Genomic DNA, 13,132 nt, shown 5'->3' with positions numbered 1-13,132 from the left:
TGGATACAATTATCTTCAGCTTTCTAATGAGCAGTTGTAGTAAAAAACTGCAATTTTAGGTAGAGGTGAGAAACTCCCATGAAGGTTTGAAGTCCTGACCCTGTAAAGAATCATGCTAGATTTTACAAATGTCATAGTACCAAAGTCTTTCACTCAGTAAAGTATACTGTTGAGTTCCTTACCACTAGTGATAAGCACTCATTCCTCCTTTGGTTCCCATGGTCTGTGGGTTTATTGACTTACTATTCTCAATTGTAAACACTAACAGTAGAAGTATAGTGTAGTGAGAAAGGTGTGTATCCATGGTGGAGTGACAAGTCTATTTGGGAAGCATTGGCGATTCTAGGAATAGTACGCTGCATAGAAGATTATAGTATCAGAGAGCATGTGAAGTAATTATCTGATGAGACAAAGTTTCCTTACTCCCTTCTTCAAGCTCCTACTGTCATTAAGTGCCAGTATTTCAGTTTCTCGTGTAGTCTCTGCCTGTTGCTCTTTCACTGGGATGCTTTTTAAGCTTAATTCAAAGCTTTGATGTTTCTGCAGCTCTGTTATTACCATTTATTAGCATCATAGAATCGTTTAGGTTTGGAAAAGATCTTTAAGACCATCAAGTCCAACTGTTAACCTATCACTGACAAGTCCACCACTAAACCATGTCCTCAAGCACCACATCTACCTGTCTTTTAAATACCTCCAGGGATGGAAACTCAACCACCTCCCTGGGCAGCCTGTTCCAATGCCTGACTACCCTTTCGGTGAAGAAGTTTTTCCTAATATCCAACCTAAACTTCCCCTGGCGCAGCTTGAGGCCATTTCCTCTTGTCCTATTGCTTGTTACTAGGGAGAAGAGACAGGCCCCCACCTCGCTACAACCTCATTTCAGGTAGTTGTAGAGAGAGATAAAGTCTCCCCTCAGCCTCCTCTTCTCCAAACTAAACAACCCCAGTTCCCTCAGCTGCTCCTTGTAAGACTTGTTCTCTAGACCCTTCACCAACTTCATTGCCCTTCTTTGGACACGCTCCAGCACCTCAATGTCCTTCTTGGAGTGAGGGGCCCAAAACTGAACACAGTACTCGAGGTGTGGCCTCACCAGTGCCGAGTACAGGGGCACTATCACCTCCCTGGTCCTGCTGGCCACACTATTCCCGATACAAGCCAGGATGCCATTGGCCTTCTTGGCCACCTGAGCACACTGCTGGCTCATGTTCAGGCGGCTGTCAACCAACACCCCCAGGTCCTTTTCAGCCAGGCAGCTCTCCAGCCACTCCTCCCCCAGCCTGTAGCATTGCATGGGGTTGTTGTGACCCAAGTGCAGGACCCAGCACTGAGCCTTGTTGAACCTCACACAGTTGGCCCTGGCCCAACGATCCAGCCTGCCCAGGTCCCTCTGTAGGGCCTTCCTACCCTCCAGCAGATCAACACTTCTACCCAACTTGGTGTCATCTGCAAGCTTACTGAGGGTGCACTCAATCCCCTTATCCAGATCATCAATGAAGATATTGAACAGGACCGGCCCCAACATTGAGCCCTGGGGAACACCACTTGTGACTGGCTGCCAACTGGATTTGACTCCATTCACCACCACTCTCTGGGCTTGGCCATCCAGCCAGTTTTTAACCCAGCACAGAGTGCAATTATCCAAGCTGTGAGCAGCCAGCTTCTCCAGGAGAATGCTGTGGGAGACAGTGTCAAAGGCCTTACTAAAGTCCAAGTAGACAACATCCACAGCCTTTCCCTCATCCACTAGGCGGGTCACCTTGTCATAGAAGGAGATCAGGTTAGGAAAGCAGGACCTCCGTTTCATAAACCCATGCTGGCTGAGCCTGATCCCCCAGTTGTTGCACACATGCCGCATAATGGCACTCAAGATGATATGTTCCATGACCTTTCCTGGCACTGAGGTCAGGCTGACAGGCCTGTAGTTTCTTGGATCCTCCTTCTGACCCTTCTTGTAGAGGGGCATCACATTTGCTAACTTCCTGTCATCTGGGACCTCCCCGGTTGACCAGGACTGCTGATAAATGGCTTGGCAAGCTCCTCTGCCAGCTCCCTCAGTATCCTCAGGTGGATCCTGTCTGGCCCCATGGACTTCTGAGCATTCAGGTGGAGGAGCAGGTCAGTGACTGCCACCTCTTCGACAGCTGGATCTTCATTCTGCATCCTATCTCCATCTTCCAGCTCAGGGGCTTGAAAACCCCAAGGATGAATGTTTGCCATCTCTCTGCTTTACTTGAAAGGAAATTTAAAGGTTGCCACCTGTTACTACATGGTTTTCACTTCCATGGTGTTTGGTAAAAGTAAAGACTGAGCATGGCAGAAGACTGAGGACAGTTAAGACAGAAGTGGTAGATGTGAACACTAAGATGCAGGATGTGAAGGAAGGAAGGTGGCAGGAGCGAAGTGAAATATGTCTGGGCTGGTCTTGTATTAGTTTGTTTTTAGGGGTGGACTTATTCCTTCCAGTTAAATTATTCTAGTTCTAGATGATCCAGGTTTGTTTGGAATGCATTTTTGATGGTATGAAAGGCAGAAGTATGGAAATAGGAAAGCAGTAAAAATCAGAGTTGCTAAAAATATAAACCAAATAATAATCCAGCATTTCTGCCTGATAATAGTACCTTTGCATTGGACTGATGAAGCAACAGTAGAATAGTAATGCCTTGTTCCTCTCAGTAGATTTTTAAGTCATCTGTACTTGTAGAATACAGACAGGAGTTCAGGTCCTTTTACAACTGAAGAAACTGAGACGAAGGGCAGCTTGCTCCAAGTCACTCAATAATCAACAGCAGAGCTGGGTATGAAGCAGTCCAGCACACTTTTAGATTAAGGGAAGCTCCGGGAAACAGAGATGTGCCTGCTGTCCTCTTGTGGGCCATGGGGTACAGGTCAGGTCTGGCACACAGTAATGGGAAGAATGTTCTTACTGCCTGTGGACTCCCAACTAGTAGAACTAACCTGATCTCATCTGCCCAGGTGTTTGTGAATTACTTCAAATGAAGACGTCATAGCGTGGCTGGATTTGAGGTTTCACAGCAGAGGGCATCAGGCAGTCAGCTTAATGGCATATAAGTGAAAAACTTTTCCCAGCTGTTTTGTGATTATGGCATAGTGGATCTACAATTGCCTTTTTAGTGGCTGTCTTTATTTACTGGAAGATAGGAAAGAATGCACTAAACACCAAAGGAGCGAAAAATATCTCTGTCCTTAGCTGCATTTCCAGCTATGATGTAAGATGTAAAAGAAATAAACTGTCAGTATCAGGCTATGCTTTCCTTATCTCCTACCTTCTCTATCCTCCAGCTGCCTCAAATCAGCTGCATGCTGTAGTGTCAAAGGGGGATGGATACCTAAGGGAGAATGTCTGGTACGAATGCAAAACATACTGTTTCTAATAAAAGGCTTCAGTTGTAAAAGGTTCTGAAGGCTCTTTGTGTTCCTGGGTCTTCAAGGACAGGCCAAAGAAATAGAGCAGACCTATTCCTGGTAAAAGTCTAGAAACCCCCTGATTTCATCATACAATAAATAAATGTATTTGGTGTTTTTGAGATGCTCCCTAGAATTGTTCTGACTGAATTTCTGTTGTCTCTGGTAAAATTCTAAGGGTTTCAACATGAGCAAATTCTGACCCATTCTAAGAGCTGCAAGAGGTGCCACTCCGTAGAGTTTCCATTGTCTGTCTTCTAAACCATGTATATGAGCCAGAATAAATGGTTGTGTCTACTCAGCCCAAAGGAGGCTGGGAAACCTGTTGTAAATTTTGAAGCTTTAGAAGCGGAAAAGCTATGTACTACACCTAATTTTACAATTTCAGTGTGAGTGAACCTTTGTTAGGTTTCAGATGTGTGCTCTAAATTACACTATATGGTGCTTGATGTTAAAAATTAAACTGAAAGATTTATTAAGAAAACAGGTGCTGGTGACATTTCAGTGTTAGAGTATTTCCCTCATTGTTAGGGAAGATTAGTAATTTATGGCATTTGCTACAAAAGGCAGATCAATAAAGATATAAATGTGTTCTGACCATCAGAATTTATATTATGCACGTGATGATTGAGTACTTTGTCATAATTTCAGTCTTTCATCCTGATATCTGATTGTAACAGAAGGAACAGAAAAATCCTTGTTATTTATCATGGGATGCTGGTTCAAGACAGGAGACCTATTTAACCTATATACATACCCTTAGTGCTCAGCATTTGCTTTTTCCAAAGGGGCAACTATATATAATTCTGAAGTTATTTGTATCCTATATGTCCTGTTGAATTAGGACTGAAAACAGAAATGCTGTTGGCAAAGCTGTCACAGTTTTTTAGTTCATTTTTGCAAACAAGTGACCTGCAGCAGTGGGGGATGGGCAGGCCTGGGAATGGGAAGCAGGGAGGCTTCAGGGAAGCAGGCACATCCCTGCATCTTTATTACAAACATAATTCATGAAATGTGTTTTTTTCTCCACCTCTCTTCTCCCTGTGACTGACCAGTGTCTGCCATGGCTACGTGTGGTACAGAGGGAGGAGGAACAGTCAGAGTGATGGATAGAAACAGAGCATTTTAACCAGTTAAAAACAATCTGAGATTGTTATTTTTCCTTCCTTGACTGGAGAGGTTCTGACCTAATGTACCTGGCCTAGATGATCTTGCTTGGCAGTGTCTGTCCTTCCATTTCTCTAAGCAGGAGGGGCAATGCAGTTGGGGTCATGCTCTTGATTTCATTAGTCTTCCACCATGAAACAACCTTCTGACAGAAGTAGCTGGGAAAGTATGGGGAAGAGAAAATAAAAATCTCAGAACCTAGAGACCTCCTTTTCCCTGCTTAGGGAAACCTGGTCTGGTTGGATATTCGGTTTATGAGATGAAATAAGTTCCAGCAATCCACTGCCAGCAGATGAGAAATCATCAGAAAATGTAGCATTCACAAAATGTAATAATTGAAGAGAACAAAATACTGGAGATAAATCATAATGTAACTAAGCTATAAGTGTTTGGAGCTGCTTTGTTTCTTTATTTTTAAAGAAAGTACTTGTGGCCAAATAGATCATAATAGATCTGATGAAGGAGAATTTCTGAAAGAAATAACTGCTGCTGCTCTACTTACTGCAATAGTGAATGACGTTAGTAATTGTTTTCTATTTCTGAACACAGGAGACTTAGACCACCATTGCAGTTCTTATGAAATCTATTTCTTTCCATTTATTCATTAGTAAATATTAGCTTATGAATGCTGATAAATATCTCTCCTTTTCAGTCATCTGATTCGCTGCTTGCAAAATAGCAGTTTATATTGTTGAGAGGTAGCAATTCCAACAATGTTATCGTCCAAGTGCAAGCAGCCAGTGAATTTCTGGAGGTCGTGTCAGATGGGCCTGTGTGTATGGGAGTCTGCTCTTATCCCCTGCTAATAAATGCTCCATCTTTGCCTGTAATTGTGGCAGAATGGAAATGGTGCTTAGGAGCCTGGCTGTGAGATTGCAGCAAATGGCTGCAACCTGTGTTTAATGTAGTGACACTAATGAATTCTGAGAATTAATTTTCAGCTAAGAAAGCATGATGGAAGACACTAGAATTTCAAATTAGGTAATGGATTGGCTTTCATCAAGGCAAACATGTACAATATTTGTTTCCTTTTCAATCTCTACTTACTTAGCCTTACCATTATTTTAGATCCAAAAAATAACAGACCAAATATGATCATATTTTCATCATACCTTATATGAAACCCATCTTGTAGTAGATTTGCTAGTCAATTTGCTCAATGCAAGGCAGTCTTACCACTTTTTTCTTTTTTTATAATTTCCACAGGCCAAACAAATTGGCTTAATTTGCAGGTGCAGCACATTTGTTGGTTTTGTATGTAATTGCAGCATGGTTGATGTTTGACAGTGCCTAAGCTTACTGTCCAAATTGGTCTTAAACGAATGCTCAGATGAGCACCTGGAGATATTTTAGTTTTCTCCTTTCCTCAGAAGCAAATCCTTCAGTGATATGACTTCTTAATATTGTTTTTTACTTGCACAACGCACACACGGATTCCTGTTGGCTGCATTGAATAATATTTTCTGATAAGTGACATTATAAAGGCTGTTTTGTTACTGTACTTTTCCTCTTTCAAATATTAATGGTGCTGGATTTTTGTCTATTACTTCTTGATTTCTTTTTTTCTGACCTTTACATGGAATACATCTCCTGACTGAATGTACTGGCAACTTTGGACTCAGGCACCCATATGATTAACTTTTTCACACGATATAGTTCTATTTCAGGGTGCAGGTCAGTAGGAAACACTGTGATAATGCTCACCTTCATGCAGGCTTTAGCGTCATAAGAGCTGATATTCTATATTAAATTATTTTTTTCTGAAGAGCAGTATAGTGTCAATACTGCTTCTAGTGTAGGAGATAGATACCTTACTGAACACCTTCAGTGACACTGGCAGTCTGATGCATCATTTTTCACTAGCACGTAGGTGGTGACCCAAGAATTGTTGTTTTACAGGTAGCATTGACTAAGAACAGCAGCAGCACGCATTCAGTGTGGTGCTAAAAGCAACACAGTTGAAATGACAGCATGTAGAAGCAGAGCATGTACATATACCTCCGAATATTAATGGGTCTTATCTACATAGAGAGGAATTAGGACAAAGGAATACGCACCAAGAGGACAAACATAAGGACTGTCTTTTCAGTGTCATGTGACAGCTCTCCATCCTGCGAACTCCATCGTAGCAGGCCTGGTGATACACCAGATTGGCACTGCATGTCCGAGTACGCGCTGAGCCCCCAGTACCTACTGCAACTAAGCTGCAAGCCAGTTACTGGCACTTGAAACGTAATAAGGAGTAATTTCTAGAACTGACTGTGTCAACACTCCTGCTGTTTCAAAGCAAAAGGAGAGTGTATATGCCATACATGCTTCAATTCCCTGTGGCCTGCCTGGTCTTTCTGCTGCTGTGTTCCTAATGTGCTTGGAACTTGCCATTTAACTTGATGGATTAAACCAGCTTCAGTGGAGATGTACATTCTCCTGTCAGTCTCTTCCCTGAACTGGAGTAGAATTACTCACACGAGAAGTTACAGATGTGAATTTAAGCTGCTGTGCTTCACCCTTGCACGGCTGTTAGTTACTAGCTCTCTGTTTTGTTGTGGCATCTCACTAACTATCTGAAATGGCTCTGTTCTTCCAATATAGGCACAAACTCAGCACAGTAGTAGGTGTGCTCTGTATGAGCCTGGAACAGGGACTTTGATCACAGAATGATGTGGATGTGTCTTGTGTCATTACCTTGGTCATCTTAGGAGTTCATGAAGTTTTACCTGTGTTTCAAGTGAAATCCTAAGTGACCACAGATTGCAAAAATATCCTGCTACCAGAGAATGAAGGCTGCGTATAGATGAAACTATATATAAACTTCAATAGTTGCAAAGCAGAAGAGTAGTGTGCATGCAAAGTGAATAGTCGGTGGGTGACTGGCAGGAGTATGCAGCAGAAGCAAAGGTAATCCTAAAGAAGTCTTCAAGGCCACCTCCCTGACAGAACTTGCCTATGTTCATTAAAACACTTGCCAGACCTAAACAGCTGGCATTTCAGGCACATAATAGAGAAGCTAAGAACTTTTTTGCCTAATATGTTTTCCTTCCATCTCTTCTTGTTGGGCTTCCTTAATGAATGCAGTATCCTGGACATTTGGATGTTTCACCTAGGGACCATCTATATGGAAAAATTTTTCTTCCAACTTCTGGATCTTGTCCATAGAGTGTCTTTGGAGATACATTGTTCCAGAGCTCAGAGTAGAATTCATGTTAGTAACTACATGCCACCAGGTAAAAGATTTGTATGTTCTTCACACTTTTGGTAAACACAAGATATTCTGTCTGGAACTGTGTCATTTCTTGAAGAGAATCCATTTAAACTCTAATGTTGTTATTATCTGAAAAGCAACTGCCACGACATTAGGGCCTGTTGTGATAGGACAACGGGTAATGGTTTTAGACTAAAAGAGGGTAGATTCAGACTAGATATAAGGAAGACTTTTTTAAGATGAGGGTGGTGGAACACTGGAACGGGTTGCCCGGAGAGGTGGTAGATGCCCCATTCCTGGAAACATTCAAGGTCAGGTTGGATGGGGCTCTGACCAACCTGGTCTAATCGAAGATGTCCCTGCTCATTGCAGGGAGGTTGGACTAGGTGACCTTTAGAGGTCCCTTCCATCCCAAACTGTTCTATGATTCTATGACATAGCTTCACTTGGATTCAGTTATATTACTGAAAAATTCCTGATGTAATCAAATTTAACAAGAAAATTTATATATTAACAATATAGAATAAATACTATAAATTTGTAATTATTGTTAGAATGGTAAAAATCACATGAGTGCATGAGCTTTTCAGACTGAAATCTCCAAATACTTGCCAACAATCTGTGGGTTTGTATACTGCATAGGTTTTTTGTTGTTTTGTTTTTTTTCTTCTGCCTTCCTGATTAATGTTATCTTTCTTTTCAAATGCTTTTTTCCTTTTTCTCAGGAAACATATAAATTTAACCAGGATTGGCATGGACTATATTGTCTGTGTGGGTGTATTGACTTTTAAAAACCGTGGATCACAAAAGGAAAAGGGGGGGTGTGTCAGAACCTGTTGAAGGCTAATAATGGATCTCTTCATGGTGGGGGAACGACTGGTATTTATAGCCTTGCATTCAGAGGGATGGAGATAAAGCACGTTCTTTTACTTTAGTCTTTCGATCAGGAGGCTACAGTTCTAGCCTATAGCAAAATTCACCAAGATAGTTATAACTGGTAGCACATTTTACAGACTGTCTTCTCTGGACTACATGTACCAAGAAGAGGTTGGGAAAATGGTTTTCAGGAACCTAAAGTATTAAAGTGATGTTCAAAGATATTTCAGGATCATTTTAAGACCAGACTTTAGGCTTCAGTAAAGTATTTGAGGTGAGGCTAAACTTTAATCATTTGCTAATGTGTTTGGTAGTATTTGAAATCAATTAATGTGTATGATTTTTTTTTTTAGAGGTAGTTTAAATTTTGCAAATTGTTATTGATACTGCTAGAATATAAATTGTTCTAAAAAGTATTAAAGTTTCATTGAACTTTTTGCTGAAAAGATAATCTTTATTTGTGATATTTGGCCCTGCTAAGGAAGTACTTTAGGTGTATCACTTAATACCAGCAAATATGAGTTGCAATTGTCAAGTATGTAATACGAATGCATTTCATCAAGTAAACTCATCTTGAGCTATAATTCACTGAAATGATAGGTGCTAGAAGGGAGATATATACTGAATTGCAGCATTTCCTTTTCACATTCTCAAGTAATGTTAATATTATTATTGAGCAAGATAAACAGTATACTTTAATATAAAGAATTAGAGGGTACTTTAAAGCAGTCTAATCCTGTTAGATCATTCTTCTGTTTGGACTGTATTATTTCAGCTTTATTGTAGACAAAAGAATTCAACTTCAGTGATGGCTTCCTCAGTTTCAAATCTCGGTTATATAAATTAGCATGATACTTTATTTTATGCTGATTTAATAGGATGTATCTCTTTACTCATTACTAGATCACCTGTTCCTATCACAGACAGAACTTTGGTACCCTGGCTAGCATTTATTTATGACTCATTAATTTCTCTTCCAGTCTGAATTATGTAGGTTTGCAGAATTTTCTATGATTCCTATGCTAACACTTATCATTGCAATAGAGAAGATCTACCTGAAACATTCATTTTAAAAACAAAACAAAGCTCTATATCAAATTGTTCTGACTAGTGTTGTATCACAGGTTTCACTTGTGGTTTTTAATAGGCTATATCCTACAGTTCTTAGTCAAACTCTTTTCAGAGAATAGGTAGAAAATGAAAGTGAATTAAGTATTGTCTATTCATCTTAGGTTATGTTTAATGTATATTAACTGTACAGGACTTACAAGATACGATGCCATTTTTTCATAGTAAGCTAGTTAGTTTAAAAGATTAAATAAGCTGAAATTCATAGCCTTTATACTAGTATACTTGTAGGGTGAATTCACTTAATTAAGTGTTTTATGCCAGATTTATTCCGATGTAGAGGAAGAGACTTGTTGCATAGTAAGCAACATTTTTTCATAGTAAGCTAGTTACAGTTAAAAAGAGAGATTAAATAAGCTCAAATTCATTGCCATATTTATTCCAATGTAGAGGAGGAGTCTTGTTGCATAATGAGGAACTCAAATTTGTGGAAAAAGAAACTACTGTACAATAACAGCCGCACAGTAAGCCGACTCAAATCATCCTGTAATGAAATAACATCATTGCCTGAGACCACTATTTCTCTGTCACAGGTGTCTTATCAAGGATTTTGAAAAGCGTCCTTCAGTCACCCATCTTTTGGAGCATCCATTTATTAAACAAGTACATGGTAAAGATATGTCTCTCCAAAAACAGCTGGCTGAGCTCATCCAAGAACAACAGCAGATAGGCTCCATAGCCAAAACAAGGTACAACATATGTGCTGCAGCCCTCCTTCCCCACACTAATCCTGGAAGCATAAGTTGAAACTGCACAGGCATTTACTGTTTCAAATTATCATATTAATGCATTGACTAGCAGTGTTGTTAGCAGTAAGTGCTGCGTGCCATGTGAAGAGACATGTTTTCTCATTGATACTTTTTAAAGCTAATTTGATCAGCCATAATGCAACCTTCTCCTTAGCCTTCTTTCTCCCACTGAACTCTGTTCTATATGTATTTACTTTTGGCTCACTCACAGAGATGCTAATAATTCCCGAATGCTCTGGTTTGTGGAAATGTATATTGGCATGATGAAAAATTATATCATATTTTGGTAGCAGATCTTTAAAAATACAACTGTGAACAATGAAGTGACTACTAGAAAACTTTAAGACCAGAACACTTTAAAGTTTGCTGTTTGATTAGATACTATTAGTAAGAAGGCTATTCAGTACTTAAAGCAATTGTTTTGTCTGTAGTTTAATCGTAACTGCTATTTTTCATTCAGCCTAGTAATTAATTTTAAAATGAGCTTAAAAAGCAATGAATGTTTATCAGCAGCAGTGGGATTTTTTACTTTTGAGGCTGATTGTAAATATATCTTACTTTAGTTGTTGTCCAGAGGGTGGCAGAATTTCACTGTTTCAAAAGAGAATTAAATGCAAATGAACACACCTTCCCAAGCTCAGCAATCATTCTGTAATATGAAATTTGTCTAGAGTGAGATAAGTTCTGGCCCGTTATTATAAACAAACACCTACTAATGTTGATGAAGAAAATTAAATGTCATGATTCATAAGTCATAAACATGTATATACTTATATGCCATAAGGCTCCGTAGCTTAAATGCTAAAAGCCCAAACAAAAATGTACAAGTTAAAATAAAGGAGTAGCTCTAAGTACAGTTTCAAGGTGAAGTTGACTTCTGTGGGTTTTGGTTTTTTTCTTTTCCTTTTCTGGAAAAATATACCAGGAACTGCTTACTGTGGGTGAGGGAGCTATGCCAGTGTTACAGTAGAAGTTTCTGCTTTATCTGGTCTCCTAAGCAGACCTCCCCCATGTAACACCTCACAGATCAGATTGCTTACAGCTGTGGTTTGGCTGACCCGAAAGGTATCAGAGTTTTCCCAGCTGTTGACCAAATGGAAGATACAGACAGAGTGAAATGATTCTTGTGCTAAGAGGAGCTCTGCAATGGATTCTTCATGGTATTCCAATACATTCTTCTGGGATCTATCTCCATAATCTGGAGTGAGAAGGAATCAAGACCAAGACAGCATTTCTTTCCTCAAGAATTTCCATATATTAACTGGAGTGTTGTGACAGACAAGCCTCTGCACCTTATGCTTATGCATGACTGGAATGTAGGAAGGATTTTGCTTCCCAGCACACCCATATGAATCAGTGCTCACCTAAGGGAGTTTAACTCCTTGTCTAGCCTGTCACCACCTAACCCATCTTAAATATTTTGTTTGCCAAGAGTAATTATTTGCAACTTGTGTGCAGTAACACCTGCAGATTGCAGTAGTGAAGGGGGCCTCTATTGCAATGGGTTTTGTCCTAATCTTATCCTCGCTGCCAGTCTGAATTCTATTATTGTCCCTGATGCCCCCAAATTTACTTGGCCAACTAGTCCTATGTTCCCTGTCCCAGGTCCCAGATGGTTATCTGACCCATCGTTCCCATCAGTGTCTATTCACTGTTCGTTCTGTTTGTCCTTAAGGCTTTGTTCTCCTGTTAGAGTCAGCTTCTTGTGTCTTATTCCTCTACCACTCCAATAGCTTCTGTTTCTAATCTCCACCTTCTTCAGCAAGTCCTAGTCCAGGTTCTTCTATTTTTCCAGCCGTTTCTCTGTTCTTGGTGTTCCTCCTCACCTGATAATGTAGCTCGCAGCCTTCTTGTTCTTTCTCATCACTGAATTCACCTTTCCCAGGTCTGTTATAGTTTCTAATCTACTCTTAAAGCTCTACTCTCAGCAGACGCTTTGCACCCATCTTGTTCTTTCCTGGAGTCTTGGTTCGCTTTTAGCCACACCTCTGAATTAGGTGGCTCCTTTCTCTGCCAGTGAATGGTAAGAGGGGAGACATGATTAGGCTGCTGGAGAAATAGTTGTCTTTACCTTCACTTTGAAGCCAGTGGGCCTTGCTATTGGCTTCACTTTGAAGCCAATGGGCCTACCTGCTGTTAAAGAATGTCTTTCTGATTGTTGTAGCATTATACTATAGTATCCTTACATGTTCTTTGAAGCACCAGCCCACTTTGATCAGGGCTGAGAGCATGCTCAGTGAGGACAAAAATTTAGTGATTATTTACCATTGAAATCTACAACATACTGTTCAGAATGATGAAGGGCTGACTTCCCAAAGATTTGAAATTTGATCAGATTGGTACAAACTTTAATGAGATTGCAAAAGCATATCCCTGCAAAGCATCGAGTCTGTGGGCCAGGCAGTTAATACTGGACTACAAACATAAGGTTATTACAAGAGAACCAACCACCAGGAGCATCTAATTATAATTTTCCCCAGAGGATAGACATACTCTTATAATAGTAAGGAGTTTGGCTCTGTAATAGGGAGATAGTACCCCCTAGGAAAATTGGTACCAATTAAAAGCCTTTAAAAACTCTGTA

At 40.2% G+C, this 13,132-nt stretch overlaps 1 protein-coding gene across 1 annotated transcript in view; it reads left to right on the top strand.

The window, feature by feature from the left end:
- The window catches only part of MYO3B (myosin IIIB), a gene marked incomplete at both ends in the record, with an annotated part of 209,195 nt that overhangs the window by 79,461 nt on the left and 116,602 nt on the right, over window positions 1–13,132 (top strand). Inside the window, 1 exon segment of the mRNA XM_082311465.1 lies at window positions 10,333–10,488. Within this exon segment, the coding sequence (XP_082167591.1) occupies window positions 10,333–10,488 (156 nt within the window).

Source organism: Platalea leucorodia (genome assembly GCF_965183815.1).
Source record: "Platalea leucorodia genome assembly, chromosome: 5".
Classification (NCBI taxonomy): Eukaryota; Metazoa; Chordata; class Aves; order Pelecaniformes; family Threskiornithidae; genus Platalea; species Platalea leucorodia.
This window is presented reverse-complemented; position numbering and strand designations above follow the sequence as displayed.